At 37.8% G+C, this 27,984-nt stretch overlaps 2 protein-coding genes across 2 annotated transcripts; one reads left to right on the forward strand and one right to left on the reverse strand.

The window, feature by feature from the left end:
• The first annotated feature begins 1,163 nt into the window (after positions 1-1,163).
• Positions 1,164-22,672, forward strand: limd1a (LIM domains containing 1a). Its single transcript, XM_083546670.1, has 8 exons — positions 1,164-2,802; positions 8,073-8,174; positions 14,033-14,100; positions 15,680-15,742; positions 16,853-16,983; positions 18,511-18,562; positions 20,066-20,134; positions 21,952-22,672. The coding sequence occupies exons 1-8, from the start codon at positions 1,707-1,709 to the stop codon at positions 22,066-22,068; spliced, it is 1,698 nt and encodes a 565-aa protein (XP_083402796.1). The 5' UTR covers positions 1,164-1,706; the 3' UTR covers positions 22,069-22,672.
• Positions 22,673-25,370: 2,698 nt separating this feature from the next.
• On the reverse strand, positions 25,371-27,983 carry echdc1 (enoyl CoA hydratase domain containing 1). The gene is made up of 6 exons (XM_083557627.1): positions 27,913-27,983; positions 26,708-26,946; positions 26,484-26,626; positions 26,082-26,134; positions 25,909-25,989; positions 25,371-25,829 (listed from the first exon to the last, which is right to left on the reverse strand). Exons 1-6 carry the CDS (start codon positions 27,975-27,977, stop codon positions 25,427-25,429), a joined length of 984 nt encoding a protein of 327 aa, XP_083413753.1. The 5' UTR covers positions 27,978-27,983; the 3' UTR covers positions 25,371-25,426.
• Between the last annotated feature and the right edge of the window lies 1 nt (position 27,984).

The following is a 27,984-nucleotide window of genomic DNA, read 5'->3' on the forward strand; positions in this document are numbered from 1 at the left end:
AAAAGGGAACCTATTCTCATCTGGGGAGGTGGTGGCTCTGTAGTTAAAGCATTGGAATCAGGATTGAAAGGTGAAAAGTGCAAATCCTAGTAACATCAATCTGCCAATACTGAGCCCTTGAGCAAGGCTCTTAACCCTCAAATGCTCAGTTGTAAGTTGCTCTGGATAAGAAGTCTGCTAAATGCCATAAATGTAAATCTGGGTGGCACCGAATGCCCAATTATTATAGTTCCATTATTGTTGAAATATGTTTAGAGAACAAAACCACATAGATTGAGAGTAACATTGCCTCTCAAAGTTATTTTACCTGACCGTCAGATGTACATACACTTACATTTGTTTTTATAATAACTTTCATTCTTTCAGGAGTTCTTGGCCTTGCCAGAAAATTTTGTAGCATGTCTATGTGGATTTGTGTTCATGCGCCCACATTCCTGTTCACCCCAAAGATGTTTGGTGGGGTTGAGGTCAGTGTTCTGTGAAGGTATCTAGGGTACTTTGTCTTTTACCTTGACAAAGCATGGTTTTTTTCAATGGACTTTGCTTTTGTGTACCAAATTACTGATACAGTTTATTTAAAAAATCTCACCTTAGTTCCAGTGAAAGGAAATAGTAATGGTCCCAAGACATAACCAATACATTCTCTCTCGTGCTTCTAAAAGACCTGGGAACAGTTTAGGAAAGAAGTTCAAGTGATAGAACTGTAATGAATGGACATTGGGTGTCATGCAGATAAGTCTGGTTTCTTCTCAAGGTTTCTTCTGCATGCCATCTCAGGGAGTTTTTTCCATGCCACATTCGCCACTGGCTCACAAACTGCTTACAATTATAAGGAACAAACGTATAAATTTTTTATGCCATTTTGTAAAGCTGCTTGGGGACAATGTCTATTGTTAAAAGTGCCACACAAATGAAAATTGGATGTACATATTGTATAGTGTATGTATGTTTGTTTTTATAGACAAATCCTTGTAAGGAGTGTGGTTTAGATGTAGTAGACGAGTGAAAGGTCTTCAAAGGACTGTAAGGTGTGTGTGTGTGTGTGTGTGTGTGTGTGTGTGTGTGTGTGTGTGTGTGTGTGTGTTAGTTACACGTGCTCGCTGTCTCCTGCTTGACTTTCTTTTTTAGTGCACTGTACCTTTAAGGGAAAAAAAAAGCAAAGCGGTGGAGAGATTTTGGTTACATGCTGTATAAAAAGTTGTGAAGCTCTTCAGTGCTCCTATATGATCTCCTGCACTAGGAGCAGTGTAATGTGGTGCAGTATCATCAGATGAGATTATAATTGGGTTTCAGTCTCACAGGAGTCTGCAGTGAGATTCTCGGAGTGTGTTCGAGGTCCGATCTGATCTCACACACTTGGCTGTAGTTAAAGGCGGAGAGCATCCTGTCTGTGTGCTCCAGTGCAGATGAGCAGAAGGAGCGATCACACTGAACTTCTCTCCTCTCACACTCAGCTTCTAATTCACTGGACCGCTTAAATTTTTTACTTTTATTTATGGATTATTTGCGTGAATATAAACAGCGATTTCTTCTTGAAAGTACAGTTGGTCTTCATGCTTTGGTGAGTTTGGATGCCTTTTGCGCCTTTTTGAACTTTGCACCATGGAAAAAGTGAGAGTTTTGGAGTGAATTCATCGTTCAGAAGTCTATTTTTAGTAGTTGGATTTGTATATTTATATAAGTTGTACATATACATATAAGTAGACATGGATAAATACGAGGATTTGGGGCTCGAAGCGAGCAAATTCATCGAGGATTTGAACATGTACGAGGCGTCCAGGGACGGACTGTTCCGCATGAAGAGAGACGCAGGAAACAACCCGGACTTTGAGGAAACAAGGAGAGTGTTTGCCTCCAAAATGACCAAGATTCACATGCAGAAGCATCAAGAAGACATGGAGAGAAACAACCTGGCTGAAAGGCTCAACGGTGGCACTTTATACACTAAAGACAGACCACCTATTAGTAGCGCCAGGCATGAAGCTGCATCTAAGCCTCCTCTTCTCTCAGGACCGAGTACATTTCATGAAGGACAGAAACATCATCCAGCGAGCCCACAGGATACCAAGGTTTTCACCTATGGAAGCCATCATGACAGTAAAGACCTCACACAGTCATGCCATGATTTAGCTTTTGATACTGGAAACACTTATCATCAAATTATGCCTTCTTCTCCAAGTCCTTCAGGCACCTGGTCATCTAAGAGCAATTCTCAAATCCAGGCGTCATCACCCACTCTTGGCCTGAGTTCCAGCACACCAGGAGCTAACATGAACCATGGAGCAACTTCTCCTCTTCGACAGAACTCACCCTGCCAAACTTTATCACCCGCGGTGAAGCCTGATTGGGTTCCATCGTCACCCACAGGTGCTCATGGAGAACCAGATTCTAACCACAAGTCTTCTCCATATGTTAGCCCTGCTTATCAATCCGAACCCATCATCCCTCAGATTCCTTATGGAGACCCGCGCCATAATGGGGTTTCTCAAAACACTGGGGCGTACGCTACGGTCCAGCTGTCACCGTTCGCACAAAGCCAACCAGAAGCACATCAGTCCAAAGGACAAGTGCAGTATCACACTCGAGGACATAGCAGTCCCACTGATCGAGACAATGTATCGAGCGCGATTGCAGAGCCGGATAAAAGTGATGCCCACAGCCCCCCTCAGGCACTCAAGCTGCCATGCCACACTCTCCATATACAGCCCGAGCCTGGGCCGTCTGCAGCTGAAATAAAATTAGAAGCTCTGACTGAACGCCTGGAAAAAGAGATGGATACCCAGCCTAAGGCTGACTACTTTGGTAAGGCAGACGTGATCACAACGTGTCATGTTTTTTTTTTTTTTTCCCCTCTTTATTAATCGTTTTCTCGTCTGTAATTTTGCAGAACAGAATTTAACAGCCCACTGATTGAAAAACAAGCTGTCTCCTCCACTTGACCTTCACAGTGTGTGTGAGAAAGAGAGAGTGTACGTGAAGTAGGTTGGAGTAAAGCCAAGTTCCGTGATGTAGTCAAGCATGTGTCTAAATGATGCATTATTTTATTTGGGTTGATTCTTATTTCTGGGATTTCCCCCCTCCATTTCTCAGCCTTTGACCTCCTCAGTTGATCCTAAAGCCCCTGGACTAAGCATTAAGTCAGGGAAAATGTTCCAGCACTAATAAGTCTAGTTCAAACTTGCACATTTTAGTTGAGTAATTAGTTTGCATTTTATATACTACTGCACTCAAAAGGGGCTTTTTCATAACATGATCGGTTATCAACATTAATCAAGATGTTAACGCTGTGTTAAATTCTCAGCTATAACCCCCACCATTACATCATACACAGAACTGGTTAATGTGGTGAAGCAGTTAAAGGCAACCTGACTTCACAGATCTGACCACTAGATGACAAATATAATTGCATGAAAGTGCACATCAGTCTGAGCAAAATCTTGTAGTTGGACAACGTCCTCGTTTGTGAATATCACGGTTTCCTCTTTTTATGCACTCCTGATGTCTGTGCTTCCTGTTATGATATCTTTCCTGTATTTCAGGAATTCAGACTTTGGCCATTTTTGAATGTGGCTGCTTAGCACAGCATTTTTTCAACATTTTGTCCATGATCTTTATTATCTATCAAGATTTTATTCAAACAATCCCGATGCATCGAAATTAAGTTTACATGCTCATTAAAGGAGAATACACAGATTTGAAGACTGATCGTTGTATTTAATCTATAATTGTTATCATTGTATGTCGTTATCTAATACAAAAGTTACAGAAGCACATGTTTATACATGCTTGACTTAAACTGTTTATTTTTCAGCCAACACAGCTTAGCCTACTGTTTACACATACACACACAACCAATAAGTGATAGCAGGTTTTTGTGTGACTGTGAAAAAAAAAAACAGTACATGCAGGATTATGAATTGCGTAGGACTAACTCCCTGTCCTCATTCAGGTCTTCTTTAGGCTCGTCCCTACTCTCCAAACTGCGGCTCATTCTCTGACTCACTCTGTCAAGCCACAAAATGGACTGAGTGACGAATGGAGAGCTTGGCCTTGCCGATGCCTAAGCATATTTTAAAACCGGATCATGCTTTTCATGGCTCAGTTTTTTTTTTCCAGTGAAGAGTGGGTGAGAGTTGACATCACTGTGTCTATTCTCAGTCTTTGTTCCTGTGGTCAGTAACAACAGGCCATTGCTTCGTATGTCAGACTTGAAACACATAAATTCGTCTCATTTCCTCTCTCGGGTAGACAAGATTATGAACAAAAATAGCATATTTATGTACTGTGTTAATACAAAATCAAAACTAATTTATCTTCTGTTTTCTAGTTGAAGATCGGATTAAAGCTTTGTGGCCTATTTGTATTTCTGAATGATGCCAGAGTCACAATTTATCAAAACACTTTACTTTGAATATTCAGATATAATAAGAATTAGACTATACAAAATAAATCTTTCTGAAATCCTCTATATTAACTGTATTATAAATTCTGGCATTGCCTCAACAATGAGCGCAGTATATTGTGCAGTCCTTTAAGCAAGCAAGAAATCCAGATTTAGGGAAAAAAATTCATTCATTCATTTGTTTATTGTCAGTAAACGCTTTATCCAGGTCAGGGTTGCACTGGATCTGGAGGCAGTTCAAATAAAGTGGGTGAAAGGTGGGAGAATTTATTCTAGATAGGACACTAGTCTCACATAAAAATGTTTAGTGTATCGTCAGGGTCTATAAAAGCATAATCTTTGCATCTTTTTTACAAAAAAAATTAGGCAAGGTGGGGAAAAAAATAAAAGGTTCTGGGAAAATAGACATGCAGCCAAACTACTGCGCCAGAGGGATGATGAGGAATGACTGGAAAAACAGTTGTAGATAAAAAAAAAGAGAGTTTGGTACAAAGCCAGGAGATGATGATAAATAGTGCTACAATGTCCAAGAGTCAGTGGCTCCATATGGAGGAGATATAGTGACCTTCTCTGTCTAGACGTTTAAGCACAATGTGTGTCTATCAGACTTTTTTGTTTCAGGGGAACCCGATTATCAGATATGATGTGAGACAGAGCTGGAAGAGAAAGAAGCGAACATGCCAGCAGACTTTTATCTTAATTCTCCAACTTTCCCAATGTCTGCTGCTTTCTTAATATAATATTTCACAGTCCCTTTTTCTCAGATTTAATTAGATTCCATAAGCAACGCATTTATAATACATTATAGATAATAATAATACATTACGCCTGCATCTGTGGGTACTTTTAAGACATTGTCCAGGCTCCCTGTTCAGACAACTTTCCATAGGCGCTCTCGCAAACGTGTTTCCTAATTCACAAACAGCAGAAGGAAAACAGTGCACTATGGAGAATTCCTTTATTTGTTGCCAACAGTTATAGGATTGTGTGCGCAGGCGTGCGCTTTGAGTCCCCAACCTGACTCCAATTAATAGTTCTAAATAGTTCTTAAGATGCCTATTATGTTTATTTATGATTTACTGTGTGTTAAGGAGTTCTTGTGATTTCTCCAGTGCTGGTTCCAGTTCACACCTAGAGGGTGGCTCTCGAAAGAAATTAAAGAGCGTAGCTCTCAAAAATAGAAATTTGAAGAGGGTGGCTCTTAAAGAAATTTGCAGAGGGCGGCATGTAACTTAGTCATTATGAGTCAAAAATTCCTTTGAGTCTTTGAACACCACTGCTGCTTCTTTAGCCTGTCATGTTCTAAAAGTGTCAGTCCATTATTTGTTCTGCAACCATTTTTATAGAGCACTCTTAACTTTTTTGCAACTTGATCACCAAGATCTCTGCATATAAATATCAATACTGATTTTTTGCATTTCTGTTTATTATAGCATTCAGTCCTGGTTATCACTTTTAACAAATGAGTTGTGAAATTACATGCACTCAAGGGTGGGCTTGCTTGATGGTACACACATGGGAAGTGGTGCATGTACTTTCTGCAGCTGTGTTCAGAAGGCCCCAGGAACGTGAGAATGTACATGGAGTCACATCCTCATCTATAGGGCAGTACTATCTGAACGCTTCCTCTTGGTGGGGGATGTATGATGTTCTGCTAAGAATGCTGATTCCCACAGAATGGGTATTTTAGCATAACTTGGAGCAACATGAAAATCCATCAAAGAGAAACAGATGCACATCGACATCGATTTTCAAGTTCCGATCCTTAAAATTTATTATTGTTGAAAAATGTCACTAGGAAACCTACAGATTTTAACATATATTGCCCTGGAGTTTGCTCCCTGGGAATTAATACATGTATTTGAAGTTTGCTGTGTGACTTATCAGTTCTTTATCAATAAATTGATCTCTGTACGATGGACAATACAACAGTAAAATTATAATTAAAAGTGTCACAAATACACTGTGTGTAATATTTGAAAAGCATTGTAGTACTTTTTTTAGCATCTTTGGTGTTTTTTTTTTTTTTAAATGGGCAAAAATCTTAAGGCAAGTTATTTGGGTGTGGTGGTGTCCTCGTACTGTAGCGCTCAACATTTCAGGGGTGGTTTGTTTGGAGTTGGCTCAGAGGGTGTAGGCAGAGCTAAAATGCGTGATGTTTGAACCCTGAGAGAACAGAGGTTTCTTTGTGGGTGGTTATTTCAGCTTGTACCCGACGTTGCTCTCTACCTCAGAGGAGAATTAGCCGCGGGTAATTCTGTTAGCTCGGTGTGATGTAGAATATCACGCCATTCCTCATCTGCTCTCAACAGAGTCTGCGTGTTTAACAAAGACCACTGTTGTGTAGGGTTTTCCGTTTTTCCCGCGTCATCTGCTTTTAGCTGAACTTTCACTGTGTTGAAAAGCACATTCAGTAAAAAGTTGTCAAAGTACATTGAGTTTAGCTGCCATTAAGCTGTCCACATATCCATCTGATCATTCAAATGTAAGAAGTATCCAAGTCAGAGATGGATTGTTGGAATAGCGGAATAGCGTAATTCAATAGCGTATTATTGTGGCATAGAGTATTCATCAACAATTTTCTCTTTGTTTGATGGGTTGTAACCAAGATGATTGTCATATTTAAGCTGTCTACATCATGGCCTGTGTCTGTAGTTGGCTGTGAAATGAAAGGAGTTAAACAGTGGCTCATTATAAAGGGCTCAGTTTGCCTTTGCTCTTTAGCATGACTGCAGAGTAGCATCACTGAAAGTGATTATTGTGACAAGGCCATAATTGAATTGTTCCACATTGAAGAAAAGAGGGGCAAATGTGAGATGGCAGGGAAATAACTGTAATCAAGGCCGTGTCCCAGTGTGCCAGCTCTAACAATATTCAACATAATGGGGAACATGACACAAGTACAAGTGCTCTCGTTTAATTTATTATGATTCAGAATGACTCGGCTGTTTCACCTCCTTTCAATGATTTTTTCCTTTTCTGTCTTTTGTATTAATACTTCTCACATCCTGTTGATACACAGAGCGTGTGTTGGTATGTGTGTGTGTGTGTGTGTGTGTGTGTGTATCATGTTTGGCACTGTTCTGTGGGATCTCCTTAGCATCTGATTACACTGATCATGTGGCAGAATTCTCAGAGTGTGTTTGCCAACTCAAACAAGTAAAGTGGATTAAATTTCCAGTCATAACGACACAATGTGCTACCAGCCTGTCGTACTTCTCACCTCTTTTTTTTTCCATCTTGTTTGTTTATTCCACAGGCAGTTTCATGTCTTAGGTCATATTTCATGTCACAAAATGAATTGATTTCTTCGAGACTGATCTGAGTATGTGAGCTATAGAATTACTGAGTGCAAATATATTGCAAGTATGAGTGGGGGGGGAAAGTACTTATCGCACTGGTGGACAGGAGAATGGGGTGACAAAGACTCCATCTTTGAAAAAAAGCCCAGAGTTTAAGTGTACACTCCCAGTTATACGCCATCAGTATATATACAACTGGCATCGCTCGAGCAAGGTTTGTTTGCTGTGGTGCGAAAATGGGATCAAAACTATTTTGATCAGAAAGGTGCCACTCTGTCACGTTTACCAGTGTGCTGGTTACTACATGTAATAATGAGGGTGGTATTAATATTGTTATGTTTTGGCTTTTTTTTTTTTTTTTTTTGCAGGCAGTTGTGTGAAATGCAATAAGGCTGTTTATGGAGCCAGTCAGGCATGCCAGGCTATGGGTAGCCTTTACCACGACAGCTGTTTCACATGCAGTGCATGCAGTAAGTATCTCATCTAATACAAACCTCAACTTAATCTCTTTCTTGCTTTCCCATGTTTGTTTGGCATGTGGTGTCTTCCTCATGTTTTTTTTTTTCAATACACTTTACACAATAGAATAGACCTAATACATCAACTTTAGATCTTCAAGAATCTCTACTTAGCGTATTGTGTAGATAGAGTTAGCAGTCCTAGTATTATCCTAGAGACTATGAGCAATGCATAAAAAGGTTTTTTCCAATGATACATCTATACATATATGACTGACCTGCTTTTGCTCAGCTATGCGCTCATGATGGGCTATATTGCGTCATGAGATCAGAAAGATATGCTTGAGCGAGATTATTTAGAGCTTTACACACCATGAATTTTTAGTCAGTGCAACGGACAAAATAGCTTGAATATGACTTGCATAATGAACCCTGCTATTATGCAGCATGGGTTTGTAGCAGGAGTACATGAAGAGATGCAGCCAGTAAGACATTGCAATAGTTTAAACTAAAAGGGTAGTATACTGTCTAATATTGAATATGTTCCTTTATTGATGTGTATTAAAACTATGTTTACAAGGGTACAAAGATTTATTGAACCGGAGAGCTACAGTTCATCAGATAGTAAGAATAGCGGCTTTTGATAGGGACCGAGTGAACTGCACTAAAGCACTTGGTCTATTAGGAGCACTTCACAGGAACAACAGCTAGACCTGTAATCTGGATACAGCTGAACACTTTTATCAATCACCATTTTTCACACAGCTGAACAGAGAAGAAGAAGAGTCAGCTGTCTGTGAACATGATCATCAAACACATGGTAATGGCAGAAAGACAGCGGCAGCCAATTAGGAGAGAGAAAGGTGGCTGGGCTTGGATATGTTTCTGAATATATGTTAAATGCATTTTACATTTATTGAGCTGTGGATTTGTATTTTTTATGCATACCCAAAGGGTTACGTACCCAACCAGGTAACATTCATCTACTTTATTTTGTCTACAACCAATCAGTTCTTCTCTCCACGTGTTTTAAACCACCGCCTATCCAGACCACGTGTGAGCGTGGTAAACTGGTTGTGCTCGCTTATTTTTGTTTCAGGGTGTGTCTCGTTTTAAGTAATGCCAAGACAATGTAAAGAAAAGTCTGAATGGAGTTACAGTGCACACCGGAAAGATCATATATCCCATGAGCGTGTGTTGAATGCAGAAATATTTACTGCCGGAGTAAAAAGAGAAAGGCAATGGATCTGGTTGTATGCAGTTAAATGCATTTTCCTTGTATTACTAGTATAGCGAATTTACAATTATTTAAACATAAATTTGAATTCAATACCTAATGCCTTTAAGTATTACCTTGCACATTCATGTTGTTCCTACTACTGCCCTGCATTCCAACCAAAATGCAAGAGTATGTCATTCCTTTGGTTTTAATTGTCCAGAAATCTTCATTATTTTGCCTCGTTATATAAACCCCTCCTCTCCCCCAAACGATTGCTGGCTATACCACTGATAGGCATTTAGAGAGTGTCAGGCTCAAGCATTTAGTTGGCTGCATTGTGTGTGGGCTCAGAGATCGTGCCGTGAGGTGGCATGTGGCCAGGTGCTGCTGGAACTGATGATTCCAAACAGAAGCCATATGTTTGTGTTCAGACAACATACGTGCCTCTAAACCAGTTTCATCAACCCCCGCCTCCTATTTAGACTTGGCACTCATATATGCACATCAGTGCCCAACAACTCCTGAAGGGGAAACTTGCTGAGGCATTCCAAAGCTTCTCATCTGCATGACTGGTGCTCTGGTACGGCTGATCCTGGCACTTGCAATTCCTTCCCTAATTACTCGGGCAAACAAGGTGTTAAAGTGTGCTGTTACTGTAGCTAGTACCATCTGCCATAAGCAAAAACATTCCACACCTTTCTGGGCTCTGTGCACATGCAGCATACAAATCACACGAAACATTTTTTGTTCTGACCCATAGCAGGCTCCTGTCAGTTAGTGTGCTTGGATACCACGGCCTACCTCAAATGTCACACACTATAACTGAATCAACTCTTTGAGCTTCTGGAGGTCTACCTGTGTTTATGATTGAACCTGATGTTTACCAATGTGTAAGGTTGTGTTTAGCTGCTTTTTAGGGCTGCTGTATGTTATTTAAGAAAGGGGCCTTGCCGGACGGGAATGCAGCCTGAGAGCACAGGCCCTGTGATCCTTAGGTAGGATAAGCAGATGGATATCAGTGTTGTGTGTTATGTCAGCTGGAGGCTGTGAAAGTGAAGCCTGGAAAATGATGACAGAGGAAGAAGGGTGTGGGATTGCTGTGTATTAGCTCATTGGATAGTGCATCGAGACAGTTCTCAGACCACTGTATATTTCCTGCAGCCCTACAAAGTGGATTCAATGCGTGTTGTTTTTCCTCTCATAAACCTGCACAATGCACAACTCGGCATTTTGAAGCCGATGACAATTACATTTTAGAGCATTAAAAAGAATCCCTTTTTTTTTTTTTTTTTTTTTTTTTTTAATAAATAATGACTCTGGAAAATCTTTGTGTCCACATATATAAACTCACAGATTAATAGTGCACACATTAGAAATATATGGAAAAATTATTAACACAGTTACTTCCTGTGCATTGTTAAACATCCAGGCCACCCACACATCCAAATTCCCATTAACCAAAAGCTGTAGTACAAAGAGTCTTGTGGTGTCCAACATTAGCAACTTCAGTGTTTTATGGAAGGGTGAAAAAAATGTGTCAAAGATTTATCCTTTGAAGCTAACAGGAGCTGGTGGTTGTGTTAGTCTTGGTATGTCTTATTTTATGAAATGTCTTGATGTTTCTTTCAGCTCCATAAACTTACAATTAGTGCTACAGCAACTCATTTAGTTGCCATCAGTGGCGCTTTTGTAGCGTGAAGATTAGCTTTATGGCCTTCTATAGGATCTCAAAATAGAATATTGGCAACACAATGGCACTTTAAAGAGGAAAGCAGAGAGAGAATCAATATAAAATCGCTCACAAAGCCATAAATACCAGCAAACAGAAATGGCCTCCTGACAGATTATGGCCTCCCTTTTCTAAACATACCAGACACTAGGGACAGGAAGTGTGCTAGATACTAGCCATGGGTTAGCAAGGCATTCTTTTAATGTCTATTTTTACTTCTAGCTGTGGATGTTCCCCTCCACAGAGAAGCTTTGTAGAGAGGCTACAGGTCTGGGCACTGAGAGGGATTGTATGAGTCAAAGGTTTCTGTTCGCCCACCTGTGCTGCCTTATCACATCTCAATTTTCCATTTCCTTTATTTGATGTCCCTTTGCTTTATTGGGCAGTTTTATGGGTTTGTCTGTTTGAGTTCAGCAGCTGTTTCATCAGCACTTTGGTGTAGAGAACAGCGTGGGGATTGTTTGAACGCTCTGAGGACGTTGATTTGATCTCAGTTCAAACTGAAACGTTTAATGCAAGATTTAATTTGTTGTATTTGTTATTCATCCCTGAACACCAAGTAGCACATGGCTTGTGTTTTCACTTTGAGCTTCTTCTCATATTTAGTATGTTTATATTTATAGGGTTGGTATGCATTTATATGTAGCACACAAAAAAGCAAGTAGGAAAAAAATGGTTAAAAAAAACAAAACAGAAATTATCTTAATATATATGTTTATCAGCATTAGTTTATGTATATGGATTGGAAAGATTTGGTCTTTATTTCCACAGAAGGTTTTTGTTTTTCAGGTTTTGAGGGAAAATAAAATTGGCACGGTGGGAAGGGGGAAACGTGGGATTTATGTTTAGAGAAAGCAGACCCAGTCTCCAGGTCTCATCAGAACAATAAAAATGTTGTGTGCTCTGAATGAATGCATGAAGCTCTGATTTGTCGAGCACAGTAAGTTATTTTATTTACAATGGCAGAATGTTATGAGCATTTAAGATATGTTAACCCTAAAGGCAACATAATTAGAAACGCTTATAAAGTATTTATGCATATGAACAAATGATTCATGTGTTCGGAGTTCTGTATTAATTAGGGCTGTCAAAATTAACACGTTAATAATGCGCTACGGCAAAATCATTTTAACGGCACTAAAGTGCATGTGAAGCAGCTGTCGTGGTAAAGGGTCCATAAAGGGTCCATATTTGTTTTACTGATATACAAAGTCTCAAATCAAGCACTAAAATCCGCCATGATGCACACATCCGGCATTTAAACCCGTCCGTGTGGAAACATAGAAATGAATGTGAACAGACAAAACAGTTTGTTCAGATTAGATTTTTTTCTTTTAGTATGTTTGTCAGGAAGAAACCGCTGAAGAGATTAGAGATTTGCAAATAGGTGAGAATATTGGCTAAAAAATATTTCACATTGTTACTGTTGATTCATCACTGATATGATTAAGAGCGAAGTAAATGTATAATAAGATGAGATATGTGAGAGAATCAATTGATATCCAATGTAAAATGATGCATGTCACAGAGGTGTCAGTCATCGTATTGTAGTGGCCAAAATTATTGTTAAGGTGAACAAATGAAAGCATTTGAGTATATGATGGAATTTAAATGTATTTTTCGAAAACAATTCTCAATAACGTATTTATTAATATGAGTAATATAATATTACGGAATTTTCCAGAATATTTTTCAAACGACGGAGGCGGTTTTAACAAACCCACTCTAACATTTTCACTGTTTAGCAATTTCAGCCAAGTTTTATGGTGTTAAAAATGAATGCATCGGTTGGTAGAGAATAGAGTGAAGTTTAAAGAAGAGAGGATGAGCACTGTAAAACTAAGCAAACCCCAATAGATTGCTGTGCTTGTCATATAACTGTCATCTCCCAGGAGACTGTATGAATTAGTCACCACGCCCTTACTTTACCATGCTTCACGGTTAATGCTGCATATATTTAACTCTTAGTCAGTAAAAACATTTCCTGAAGATTTTACAGATGGCTGCAATAGTGTGTTGTTTGAGTCTTGTTGATAAGTTGTTTTTTTGCAATACATTTTATACATCTAGCTGGAGTTGAGTGCCAGTCTTCTGTATTTGTTGGCAATCTATATAGTGTGAATCACCCACAATAGGCTGATTCACACCAGAAAAGCTGCTGAGTTTTTAACCACGTTTGTACTGTCTGTATGTTAGAGGCAAATGGATAAAGACTTCCATTGATGATGTGTTGCAGGCCAGTAAGGGTTAACTGCATTACCCTGTACCCCCTCCTTACAAAATGTGTGGAATGTTCCCCTTTCCTGTGGGACAGGGGGTTTGTGATTAGGAGGGGTGTGTGTGTGTGTGTGTGTGTGTGTGTGTGTGTGTGTGTGTGTGTGTGTGTGTGTGTGTGTGTGTGTGTGTGTGTGTGTGTGTGTGTGTGTGTGTGTGTGTGTGTGTGTGTCTGTGCATGCTCATGGTTATGGAAGGAGAACCAAAAAAGAACCAATTCAGACAGGAAGTCCACCCAGCTCCCGCCTATGGACTGATGGAAAAGAACGGCGAGTGCCTGAGCTCCATGTGATCCTCAGTTTCTGACGCACTCATATTGTGCTGTTGGGAATACATTTATATCTGAAGCTAAAATATTTACCTCCGTGGGTTATGTAAAAGTATAACGCTGTTGTTAACAGATTTTGGTGTTTTCATCGAAGGAACAACAAAATAAAGAGTGATAAATAATTATATACAATAAAACGGATTAAGCTCATTTGTAATTTATTTAAAAGGAAAAAGGAAAATAATCTAATAGCATAGTTAATCTGTGTACTGGCATGGACAGACAGATTTACCTGTTAGATCTATTGTCATGACTCTTGAGGTGTATTCGTAATGAGAGACGTGATATGTGACCTGTGTAATTCTGTGTGTTGCCTGCAGGTCGGAAGCTGAGGGGGAAAGCATTTTACTATGTCTCCGGGAAGGTGTTTTGTGAAGAGGATTTTCTTGTAAGTCATGTGCTTTTTCTCTGTAGTTCTGTAACTATGTACAGTAATCGACCCGCTTTTTTTAATGAGCATTTGTTAGCTTTCAGAGCTTACCTAAAAACAATTTGACAAAAAGATTTTAACCCACCAAGCACTTTTTATCATCATCATGAACTGTTTAACTGGTTCTAAAAGATGCAGCTCCAGAGTCCTGTTAGAAGTCAGATGGGGAAGATTGTTTAGGGATTTGAAAAAAGTAAGCTGGGGTGGCTGTTAAATAGTGAAGCTTACTCAAAGTAGAATAAACTCAGCTTGTTCTGTTTACACCTTCAATACTAAATCTTGATAAAAATGGATTTTTGTGGGTGTTGAAGACAGTATGAAAGCAAAATTTCTTTCTGTCTGTTTGTTCAAGAAAGCTAAGTTTAAACAGTGGGGTACACACTTTGGTGCTCTGTTCAATAAAAGAAAATTGCACAACTACAAAAACAATTGAAGTGTAGTTCTGATTATCTTGCAGCTAATTTTCTTACTGCAGTTCCAGTCAAAATATTGAAATGATTTTATATTTACACTCCTGGTGCTATGTAACAGTATTGTAAAAATAATTGGTTTAGAGACAGTCTACATTTAAGGTCTACGACTATCTATGATGACGTGGCGGAATGACATTAAAGTGTTTATGTGGAAAGAAACAGTTTATAGGCTCCAGTACATAAAAATGCATTAAATATGATTGAAAAACCAAACTCAATGCTCTCAAAAATTATTTGTATAATGTAAGCCCTCAGACTCTTTGTCAGTATACAGAAATGGACTATGAAATAAATATACAGCGTATGGCCAAACATTTTTTGGAACATCTGAGCATCACACCCATACATGGTTCTTCCACAAACTCTTGCCACCATGATGGAATCATGCAGTTGTATAGGATGCATTGGTGTCCTGTAGTGTTACAATTTCCATTCACTTGAAGTAAAAGTCCCATAAATGTTCCAGCATGACATTTCCTCTGTGCACAAAAAGAATTCTATGAACCTAAGGTGTGCAAAGGTGGTTGTAGAAGAACTTGAGCGACCTGTACAGACCTCAACCATACTAAATGTTTCTGGGATGAATTGAAAAAGCTGAATGTGCCCCAGGCCTCCTCACTCGACGTCAGTGGCTTACCACATTAATTGTGGCTAAGTGTTCAGAAAGCACATATGGACATGATTGTCAAGTGTCCACCGACATTTCATCATGTTGTGTATCAAAATATCATAAATATTAGGTTTGGCAATAAGGGTACTGATCCCAGATCAGATCTTTTTTCAAAACATCTTTAGATATATTTAGTTTTATAGTTAGCTAGTTAATTCTCCAGGAATTTAGTTAGTTAGTTAATTCTCTTTATCTTAAAAAAATGTGTGAGCTAGAAAAAACAGGCCACGGTGTACAGGAAGTTGTCATTTAGTTATAAAAAATAATGTTTCTCATTTTAATATTGGTAATTTACGTGCAGGCAAAACATATGCAAAGCATCCGAATTGGAAATGCTGTCACATATAAGATATATGTTTGTCTAATAATTTCTTTCTCTTCTTTGAACCCACAGTACTCTGGCTTTCAACAGTCAGCTGACAAATGTAATGTATGTGGCCACCTGATCATGGACATGGTGAGTGTTATGCTGCTGTAGAGTGACCTTTATACAGCATAGAGTATTTTAGTGTATAATAACTACATATAAATTCAAATGGGAGGGTGGGATCTGCTTTTTTAGAAGGTTTTAAAATCATATAAGTAATAGAGCAGTATATAAAACATCATATTAATAATTTCATGACTTAATTTACTTAGAGAATTTTTCAAAGTTTTATTTGTCATATGTACAGATGTCAGTGACAGTATATACAATGAAAATCTTAGGTGAGGCTTCAGGCAAACTACAGCAATTTAAAATATTACACATTAAACTAAATGGTTAAAAAAAAAACAGAAAGAAGAAAAAAGGAGAAAAAATAAATAATAACAATAATTATAATAATAACAATAGGAAAGTAATAATTATTTACAAGTGTGTGCAGAAGTGTCTGTAAATACTATATATGTATATCAAATTAATTATATGATTATTTACATATATGACATATCAGCATGAGGTTTTAAAAAAAATTTTTTTAATAAACATATGGAAGATGGAGGATAACAAGGAAATATATATATGTTTGGTGAGCTAAAAAAAAAAAAAAAAAAACACCCGCAAAGATACGTAGTTTACATGTAATTTGGAATAGTACTGAGTGCAATAGTATTTAAAATTCTGAGAAAGAATTGTGCAGTTCCAATGTGTTAAACAGTGCAAATATATATAAAATGTAACAAAGTCAACATATCATATGTGGGGGAAAAAAAAGCACACACACACACACACACACACACACACACACACACACACACACACACACACACACACACACACACACACACACACAAAACACAGTTCCACAGAAATGTGATGAGGATGAAATAAATGTATAGATGTGTAAATCAATGTGGATGGAAGTGAATTTCTGACATTGGGTGTAAACAGTAGTGTTCAATAAACCTGAATATTTACAATCAGCGTTACAATGCGCATAAACAAAGTTATTTTTTGGGAATGAATGAGGTTAAACTCAGTGAAGTGTATGCTGAATCAGCTTTAGACACCAATATATATCAGCGTTCTAGATACTCTTGCTTAGTGCGCATGTTTATAGATTTGTAACACAGAGCTTGTTTACAGATCCTGCAGGCCCTGGGCAAGTCCTATCATCCCGGCTGCTTTCGCTGTGTCATCTGTAACGAGAGCCTAGATGGAGTGCCCTTTACTGTGGACACTGAGAACAAGATCTACTGTGTGAAAGACTACCACAGGTGTGTGTGTGTGTGTGTGTGTGTGTGTGTGTGTGTGTACGCAGATGGCTAAAGATCAAAGAAGCATGAAGTGCAGGAAGTCATTGTATATTTCAGCTGTGACTTCAGTGACTCATTTTTGCTGAACAGTCACAGTGTTCTCGGGTGTTCTGACTAGCCTCTTTGCTATCCACATCAAAACAGCATCTTATGAATTCTCTTTTATGACTTGCTATTAGGTGGAGAAGGTGGAGGAGTTCAGGTACCTGGGGTCAACAGTGCAAAGTAATGGAGAGTGTGTTGAGAAGTGAAGAAAAGAGTGCAGGCAGGGTGGAGTGGGTGGAGAAAAGTGGCAGGAGTGATTTGTGGTAGAAAAGTATCTGTGAGAATGAAAGGGAACATTTATAGGACTGTGGTGAGACCTCAGTGTTGTATGGTTTAGAGACAGTGGCATTGAGTAAAAGACTGGAGGTGGAGCTGGAGGTAGCAGAGCTGAAGATGTTGAGGTTTTCGTTGGGATGGACAATGCTGAGGATGGAGCTGCCAGGAAAGAGGAAGGCCAATGAGGAGATTTATGGATGTGGTAAGAGAAGACATTCAGGTAGTTGGTTTGAAAGAGGCAGATGTAGAGGACAGGGGGAGACGAATGATCCGCAGTGGCGACCCCAAAAGGGAGCAGCCGAAAGAAGAAGAAGAAGAAGAAGAAGAAGACTTGCTATTAGCAGGAGGTGTTTAATAAAAGGGTGAGGGTTGAGTTAGGGTCTGTTCAACTACGTCACCTTCTTAGCTTCGTTTTAAAATGTGTGTTTGTGAGTGTGTTTAAGTGATTTTTTGAGGAACAGAATACACACTGGGCCTCAATTATTAAAACTGGGTAGAAACTATTACAGAAGAGGTTTTAGTGCATAAATGAAGTACAAACAATCCTATACATGAAAAGTCTACATCGTCAGAAATCTGCGTTGTTTTATGAATACAATATGCCTTATTTTATCCTTATTTAATTTTCATGAAATTTGCCCTCCTATATGGAGGTCTTGTGATAGTGGGATAATAAGATCTTTCTTTGTAAAATCTAAAAAAGATAAGGGGAAAGAAAAAGATGCTTAGATTCGATGTAAACTAATCAGTTGTTATGTCTAAAAGACGGTTTCAACGTATGCATTTCTATACGAATAACTGGAATGGTCTGATTTTAAAGTCTGATTTATATTTTTGTCACGTTAAAATTGCAGACAATCAGATGGTGGCCATGTGCAAAAAAAATCTAGAAATGGAACGTACCTGGATTTGTGCTGAACTTTATTTTTTTTTAGTAATTCATAAGGCACAGGAACACATGTGCAGCTTGGCACAACACCTTTCTGCCCTCTCCCTCTCTGTCTTACTTTCCATTTCTGTCCTCAGGCCTGGCTACTATATCATTTTTTTCATTTAAATAGTTTCACAAAAAAATGTAGATGATATTGTGATGATTGTGTCACTTGAGAAATGTATCTGTTCCTTTGTCTTTGTTACTGAAATATTTTACTTTGCTCTTATTTAAAGGGTTCTTGCTCCTAAATGTGCAGCATGCAATCAGCCAATTCTGCCCCCTGAGGTAAGTCTCCTCATTTCACACCATTAACCACAGTCAAAATGTTCCTTTTTTTTGCTACAGAGTTACAGTGAACTGGTTACACGAAAATTTCCACAGCACAGTGTGGAATCTGTAGTTCCAGGGTGGGCTCTGTGAGAAGTTGAAAATGTTTGTCTTCAGAGAAAACGGACTTTGGTGTGTTTAATCATTGATCTGCGTTGCCATGCATTTGAAAAACGGAACCTCACAAGACCTGGTGTGCTTTATAGCGCTAGAGCTTTAGAATGGTTTTAATGCATGTGTGATTTTATACCCTACTGATCAAAGCTAGTGCTAGACAGGAGCACCTTCAGTTTTGGAGTTAGACTGTTTTAAATGTGAGAAATGGCCAGCGTTTTGGGCCAGGATTATACTTTAAATGCATATGCAAAATCACTGCTGCGTAAATCCTGAGTTCTTTATGCTCGTCGGTTATGAATAAATGTAATGTAAAAGGGACAGCATGTTGTATTGGTTGTGATGTCTACAACAGAATAAATTAGATGCATGTGTGCACAGACATCTTTGGGTTTTAACACAGAAAGATTTCACTATTAGATTCAATGTTTGGATTTGAAAATACTTTAAGACGTCAGCATTGTGATTCCTAATACTGAATAAATACACATTATAATTATTTAAGTAAGACCTTATTTTGTGTCATTCTTTCTTCACAAGCAATTCTGCAGTGATCTCTGTGCAATGACACACCTACAACTTATGATTTAAATGTTAAATATGATGCATGACATCTCTGCTACTCACATTTAACTCGCTGGAATGCTGTTACTTCCCCAACCAAAAGCAATATACTGTTCTAACAGCTATCTGCTCTGATATAATACTTTAGCAGTTCAAACCAAATGTACCGTTTACACAGTCTCCCAAAATAGCCATGAATAGCTTATATTTGGACTGAGATTATTTGTGTTGGTACACATCAAGAATAAGGCCTTTTTCGCTATGTTCTTCACGCTCAGAGACATGGTGCCATTTCCGTCTGCTCTCTCCATAGAGGTCAGCACTTAAGACATATTTGGTGATTGTCTGTGAGTAATGTTGCTTATGGGGTGAGAACTGAGTCCAAGTGGCAGTTTGTCTGCATTCTGCCTAAATGGAATTTTACTCGAACCTCCACAGTGCTGTTATGGTTTGATTTTGTCCTGTGCAAATAAGAGACTCTTTGGCATATGCAGGCTTTTAATAAAAATAGTGATCAGGTTTGTTATAAATCATGAAGGTACATATTTTGGACAGAATAAACAATTATCCCTTCCACAGTAGCAATGACCATCATCAGAGAAATTGTATGAAAAAAGTTGTAGGCCGATTTATTTTAAGTTTGTGATCTAGCGTACCAGTGTAGATGTATTCATTGCTAGAGGCTCAAAGCACTTTTGTACGTCACTCTGGATAAGGGCGTCTGTTAAATGCCACCAAATGTAAATGTATTTGACAAACATTTTCACTTTTCTGTACTCTCAGGGTTCTGATGAAACCATTCGAGTGGTGTCTATGGATAAAGACTATCATGTAGATTGCTACCACTGTGAGGTGAGTTAAACATCCACAAAAGTCTTATTATTCTGCATTGCCTCCAGCCATAAATATCACCACTATGTCAGCTGTTCATTAACGTCTACATATTTGTACCTTTAGTTTATTTACAGAGATCTTTCGGGTCAGAATAATAAATGTTTATGTACAGCCCTCATACTAAATTGAGTGATTAGCTCATAATTGCACTGATGCTGGCAGTATGTTCAAAAAACCCATCTCACATTCAGCCGTGATGGGCTCAGATCAAGCGCTCTCCAGCTGTGCTAAATTCTGACAAACGACTAATGAGCAAAGAACTCTCGCAATCACCGAGTGAGCTTGCAGTGAAGTGTACTCATCAAGTCCCTTCAGTGTGGTGGCAGAATTAAACATGCTACAAATGTCCTTGGTTATTCATCAACCAGTCCTTTTTTTTCTCTTGTGATTTGTGGATTTGACACAAAAGTGGCCTTTTTTAAGGAATCTATAATTATACTTCTGCAGCTGCGAAAAAAAAGTCAAAAAGTCAGCGAAATCCAGCTTGCATAGGATTTGTTTTTAGGTTCAAATAGTCAAAACCGCTTTGTTAAATAATTTCACTATCGAAATTTTTTTTTTACTTTTATACCTATACTTTATGAGGAAATAATAAGCATATTAATAATAAGCATATTTACAATTACAAGTTTTGTTCTCACTTAATTGATCAGTGATTATCATCTTTTTTTTATTATTTAAAAAAAAAAACAGTGACGTGAGAACGGATTACGCTGATAATCAAAATGCTAACTTCCTATTGTCAGCTTATTATGGTATTGTTTATTTTCCATATTTAGACTCAAGCAATATTGCACAAGAGTGTGGTTATACCAAATATTGCTTTCTAAAGTCATATTTCAGAATGTCATAATCGGAAGAGACAATGTCACTTTCATTTTTGCTGCATATTTCCACAGGTTCTACAATGTGCCTGTGTTTATAGAACATTTACAGAATAAACCAAAAAGCTGATTTTTATATACTGCATATACGCCATCTGGCAGTTTATATTGAAGCTAATGCTCAGTAAAGCACTAATGCTTATTGAAGGCTTAACATTGCTAGCAGACACAATCATTTTGTATCCTAGTTGATGTCCAATCGATGCATCTGCATACCTTATTTGCATTATTGTTTTGGTGGATAAGAGAAGGCAGCCCTGTGGCAACAGGGGAAAATGTCCGCACGGATGATCGGCTGTGGCGCCCCCTAATGGGAGCAGCTGAAAGAAGAAGATGAAGAAGAATTGACATTTTAAAATGATCTTTTTTCCTCTCCTCATTAGCTAGCACACATTGACTTTTACATCCTGTTAAAGGTACTTATAGTAAAATTGGCATCATTGTTTTTACTTTTCATCTTCATCAGATGAGCTTTCATGTTTAAAATCAGAAATTACTTTGCTGTGAAAAGTATTGTTTATCATGTCCAGTGATGACGTAAATAACTCTATTTAGTAACTGTTTCGACTAGGAAGTGGATACAGACAAGTAGACAAGTGGAGTGATTCACACAGCATAGGTATACTGAACACAAGCACTCTTATGTCTTCTCATTCAGTCAAAAAGTGGATTAAAACTAACTGTTGTGTAACAGGTTATAAATGTAGGTGCAGGAGGAGTGTGTTATATATATTGTATATATATTGTATATATATATATATATATATATATATATATATATATATATATATATATATATATATATATATATATATATATACATACATATAATGCTAGAATTTCAGATTATGAATAAAGCTGTCAATAAAACAGCTGCACCTTTCTATGCAGGACTGTAAGATGGAGCTAAATGATGAAGAAGGGCATCGTTGTTATCCACTTGATGGTCGCCTGTTGTGCCACGCATGCCACCTCAAACACATCGAGTCAAGCTGCCCGTCTGTGTGATGAAAAGGAGAATCAGTGGTGGAAATCTGCTGCCCCCTGTGGCTGTCAGGAAAATTACACCAAACCTACAGTTTTGACGTCAGATCAATTGCAGTTGTTGGATTATAGAATAAACATCACTTTACTTCCGTGTCACAGCTCTCTCTCTCTCTCTCTCTCTCTCTCTCTCTCTCTCTCTCTCTCTCTCTGTCTGTATTGTTATAAAGCCTTTTATTTTATTTTACTGTTTTAAAGAGCTGTCTCAAAATAGTCTGATTGATTTCAGTATTATTCTTTTTTTTTTTTTATTCAGTCCCTTGACTAATTTTTTTTTTCTTTTTTTTTTTTTTTACCTACTTTAATTAGATAGTCTAGAGAAAAATTATTTATGGTATGAAAGTGTGACAGAGTGACCATGAATTTATTGTGCATTGATTTTTTTTTTTTCATGTACATGTCTGTTATTTATCTTTACACTCTTGTTGCACAACATCAGCTTATGACAGTAATGTCACACACGTTTGTGTTTAAGACAATGCCAAATTAAATGCGTTATTTCTTATTCAAGTATTTCATTGTTGTGCCATTTTATAATTAATAAAATATCTTGAATTTTTTGTTATTATTCGTTTGAAACTAGCAGTTTCATATTAAATGTGTGCATACTGGAATGCTGTTTGGTGTAGTTTTTCTGTAGAAGCTCTCTCTGGAGCGAATTCAGTCATTTAACCTTGATGTTCACATTGCGTAAGAAACAAAAAGAGAAGTGGTTTATTTTGATGTATTAATATCACTGAGTTTACAAAATAAGTAGATCAGTGCGCCTGATCTGCTGAAGTATGATACCAGCACAGGTGTGAAAGGTCTAAAAGTTATATTTTTTATTAATTGGAGCAAACAAATTTGATTGTAAACAATTGTTTAGTATTAAAGGACCTACTAACTGATACTGTTTGATTTATAGGTATGTAAATTTAAAATTAATATCTTAGCCAACATCATAAAGGAAAATTATTAATTTGTCCTTTGTGTAAATCAGGTTAACACTCCAGGTTTAACTAAGGTTTCTGTAGCTTTTTTTATGCTATATAGCCAAAAGTTTCTGGACATGTAACCATTACACCCATATGTAGATCTTCCCTACACTGTTGTCACAGAATTGAAAGCACAGTTGTATAGGATGCCTTTATGCGCTGTAGCATTACAATTTTCCTTCAATGGAAATTAAGACACCCATAAGAAAGTTCTAACATGTCAAATTCCCTGTGCATAAAGCGAGATCCATGAAGACATAGGTTGCCAAGGTTTAAGGTTAGATAGATAGATAGATAGATAGATAGATAGATAGATAGATAGATAGATAGATAGATAGATAGACAGACAGACAGACAGACAGACAGACAGACAGACAGACAGACAGACAGACAGACAGAAAGAAAGAACTTTATTGTCGTTGCATAGTACAGGTACACAGCAACGAAATGCAGTTTGGCATCTACCAGAAGTGCAAAATGTAGCAGTCGTGCAAAAATGCAGATAAATATATGGCATATTTACAGCAACTGATAAATATGTAAACATATGTAAAGTGAATAAATATAAAGGCAGTAGCAGTGCAGAGATGTGTGGACATCAATTTGGAGTACAGGAATGGTTCTGAGGCTATAGCATTAAAGAGTAATGTGCAGAAGTGAAGGTTAAAAAATTATGCCATTTAAGAATTAGCAGCTAAATAACCAGTCTACTATATATATATAAATATGAAGCATATGTACAGTGAATAAATATAAGTTAGTGCAGGAGGGACAGCACATGTAGGATGTTTTGGTGACAAGGTGAGGGAGGCGAGATTGAGATGGTTTGGACATGTGCAGAGAAGGGACATGAATTATATTGGTAGAAAAATGCTGAAGATGGAGCCACCAGGTAGGAGGAAAAGAGGAAGGCCAAGGAGGAGGTTGATGGATGTGGTGAGGGAAGACATGCAGGTAGTTGGTGTGAAAGAGGCAGATGTAGAGGACAGGGTGGTATGGAGACGGATGATCCGCTGTGGCGACCCCTAATGGGAGCAGCCGAAAGAAGAAGAAGAAGAAGAAGAGTGCAGAAATGTGTGGACAGCGAACACCGAACAGACTGTTTCAATTAATATTCTTTCTCTGAATGAGCACAAATCCCTATAGTTACACTCTATAAAGCCCTTGGAGATGATTTGTTTTAACTATTTAACAGGTAATGGGGCAAAATTTGGAAAGGAATATTCAACATGTACTTAGGGGTGAGAAGGTCATATAGTGCCATATTGTGTATATTGCCCATTACACTATTTTACAAACAAATATATACATAATATATGTTTTAATGATGCAGATATTGTGGGAAAGTGTTTATTTTAACATTAGTAATAGTTTTAGCATGAAAAATTAAATTTAAAAAGTAACCGAGCCAGCCAGGAGTCGAACCTAGAATCTTCTGATCCGTAGTCAGACGCGTTATCCATTGCGCCACTGGCCCGCGTGGATGAACTAAAGAATATAAACCTCACCAAATGTATTTTTTGTTTAGTTTAATGTTTAGTTGCTTAGTTGCGTTGTAAATTGTTTTAATAAGCAAGGCTTTTCGTTTGCAGCAATTATATTGAAAATTATATTAATGTGAAAATGTGTGTGACAAGTTTAATTTGTGTTAAATGTGAAACCAGCGCAAAGGTAATTCATTAAAGTATTTCTCTTTGCAAAACCCTTGAGGTCTTTCTTTAGCCCATTTATAATCCGATATTAATTAACCTCAATTATTTAAAAAAATTAATACCTTCTTGCAGATATTGTACTTTAATATATTTGTTGTCCTGTAGTTTGACTGTCTCGCCTGTAGGAGGAGCTCATCATTTCACACAGAGAGTGTAAAGAGGGCCTGAGGTGAACATTCACACTTCCAAACTTGTATCATATTCAGCGGTTTATTCTGTTTAATTCTCACAAGTGTGCAATAGAAAGAACAAGAGATGTACTAAATAAACAAAAGTACCTTGCATAAATAAAGTCAGTTTTGAATTAGGAATTTCTTTATTTAAAACAAACTCTAGAAGTATACGTACGTGCTGTAAACTACGGAAGTACTAACAGGCCATGCATTGTTTGTTTTTTCCTTTCTCTTTTTTTCTTGTGATCTCGACATAACAAAAGTTGTTTTGTCATGATCACGACTTAATTATCTCGTGATCTTGACAAATATTGTTTCCTCGTGATCAGTACTTAATTTTTCTGTGTTCGGCATAAGAGCAGCATCATTAATGCAATAAAAACGTTATGTTAAGATCACGAGATTGTTCCTTTCTTTCCCCAAGATGATGAATTTAGTGTTTAAATTGTTTTTTTCCCTCTCACTTGTGTTTTGTTTTAAGTTCCAGAGCCTCGAGATTGGCTGGTCCACCCCATACTGTTCCGAATACATGTCTTTCAGTTGTGAGAGCTTCATCCAGGGAGAGCTCTTTACCAGATAACACCACTTTCTTAATAGCCCTGATTACAGGAGCTGAGCCCTTTGTAAACTGGCTCAGCCATCGCTCTGTGCCCACCAAAGAGCTTCCTTCATCAACAGTCAACACGTCATCAACAAGTCCAATCTGTTTTCCAATGTTCGGATCAACTTTCTTCGCACCAGCCAGCAATTTTAAGGCATTTTGACTGCCAATGATTCGGACCAGCCTTGCAGCTCCACCCCATCCAGGCACCAATCCCATGTGTTTATGGACAAACTGGATCACAGCATCAGATGTCATCAACCTGTTAGCAGAAGCACAGGTTTTTAAACAAATATCATCTCTAAGGTAAAGTGCTGACTGGCACACTGTAATCAATTTACCTGAAGTCGCAGGCAGTAGTGAGTTCTGCACCTCCACCCAGCGCCTTTCCTTCAACCAGAGCTACAGAGATGAGGGGCAATCTATACTAACGGATACATGGAAGCTTAGATATATTACATTCAAGTTAAGATATATTACAATGAATAGTACCTGAAAAGTAAAATAAGCCAACCTGAGGAGTCGTGTAAGAGTTGTCTGCATGAACATACACATCCTCATGCCATCCTGGGAGTGAAAAACAAAAAAAAGGAAAATTTCTTTTATTTAGTATTGATTCATAAACCAAGTTTTTGGTCTGATGACTGCTTTGGCAGAGAAAACGAAATCCATTATCTGCAACAATGTCAAAAATCTAAAATTCTACATCTGGATCTACATCTAAATGTGGAACTTCTACACTGGGGAAATTGAAACCTTGGATAAGTGAATCTTTAAAGTGATGTTTTAGCAGTAATAAAAATATCAATGCTCCAAATAAACATTATCAACCAAATACTTTAATACCATGGAACGACTGAACAATCTATCATGGGATTCTGTAAATGATGATTTTTAGATATTGAATAACGAAGACCTGTGGGTTTGATATTGCTCTGACTGCATTTAGGTCGGCTCCAGAGCAGAACATTCCAGCAGCCCCTCGCACAATGAGACCTTTCCCTTCTGTCCAAGACTCCAGCTCACACACACGTTCTTCCAGTTCAACCATCATGCTGCCTGAACAAACAGACAGCATGTCTAAACATTAAATCATTTTAATGAAAAGGCCACTTTTTGAAGTCATGCCACATTATGCACCTGAGAAGGCATTCATCCGTGCTGGATTATTGACCGTCATCACTGCAATGCCTGATTCTTGTTTCTGAAGCTCTATGGATCCCCCTGGAAACAGTTGAAGCTTCTTTCGAATATCCTCCTCCTGAAAGCCATTGGCTTTATAGCTGAATGTCTGCCTATTCTTTGAAAAACATCCCAAAGCACGGTGTGTTTTCTGGAGTAAAGGACGACCAACACCGCACAAAGCCATTTTACTCTTTCTGCAGGTAGATGGAAACCAAAGTCACGTACACAATTTAACTGAAAAATATAACAGACTGCAATGCAACATGTATAAGCTGTGGATATTAACAATAAAGGATTGCATAATAAAATAAGTGTACAACATATTACTTTTGCATATCGTACACTGAAGCGAGAGAAGGAGCTTTTTAGATTTGCAGGCTAGATATGTAAAGATCCTTCTTGTTCTGAATGATGACAGTAATTACATCATGTGTACATTTATTTTGTTAATCTTGCTTAAAGAGCTTGAGTTGTCACAGGAAACTGTTTTTCTTCTGTACAGGTATTTCAGTGACAGCCACAGCCTACAGAATGTAATTTGACTTTACTAATCATTATAAATACATGTTTTTATCAAAAAGACATTAATTATAATAAGCACTTTATGGATTGTTTCTCAGGACCATCACAGAGAACATCTACAGCAGGGTTTCTCTACTTTAGACCTGGACATCTAAAGATCCTGCACATTTTTTTTTTATCTTAACCCAAATGTACCCAACCTTATGAAAGACATAACGAGCTGTAAGGATGTGGATGTGTAAGGAATAATAATTTGGTAAAAATCGAAATATGTGCAAGTCAGTGAATGATCACGACTCATTCGGCTGAGACAATATACTGTTGTACATTCTTTACAATAAACCTGAGACCACACGACAGAAACAGGGGATGTTTTCCTCATCTTTAATTTAATTCAAGACACTTTCTGATGTGAAGATTTAGCCAATTTCCTGTACATCCTATTTTCAAAAGTAGGTAAAGTGCAAGGTTGAGTTATGTTTCAAGTTACACTTAGTAAAAAAAACCCACTTCGCAATCTTTCTAAATATTAAATTAATTCAATTTAATGTACAATTAAAACGTCAGTATTAGAAACAGATCCTTAAAATCTTTTACACAAATGTCGCTAAAAGACAAGTTGTTGTTGGTTCACGAACCTGCAGCGGTACTCCAGCTGAGGTGTCACTTCTAAAGCAACCCCTCGGAACCTAAATGCCGACATGTAGTTC

Source organism: Silurus aristotelis (genome assembly GCF_946808225.1).
Source record: "Silurus aristotelis genome assembly, chromosome: 1".
In the NCBI taxonomy this organism is placed as follows: Eukaryota; Metazoa; Chordata; class Actinopteri; order Siluriformes; family Siluridae; genus Silurus; species Silurus aristotelis.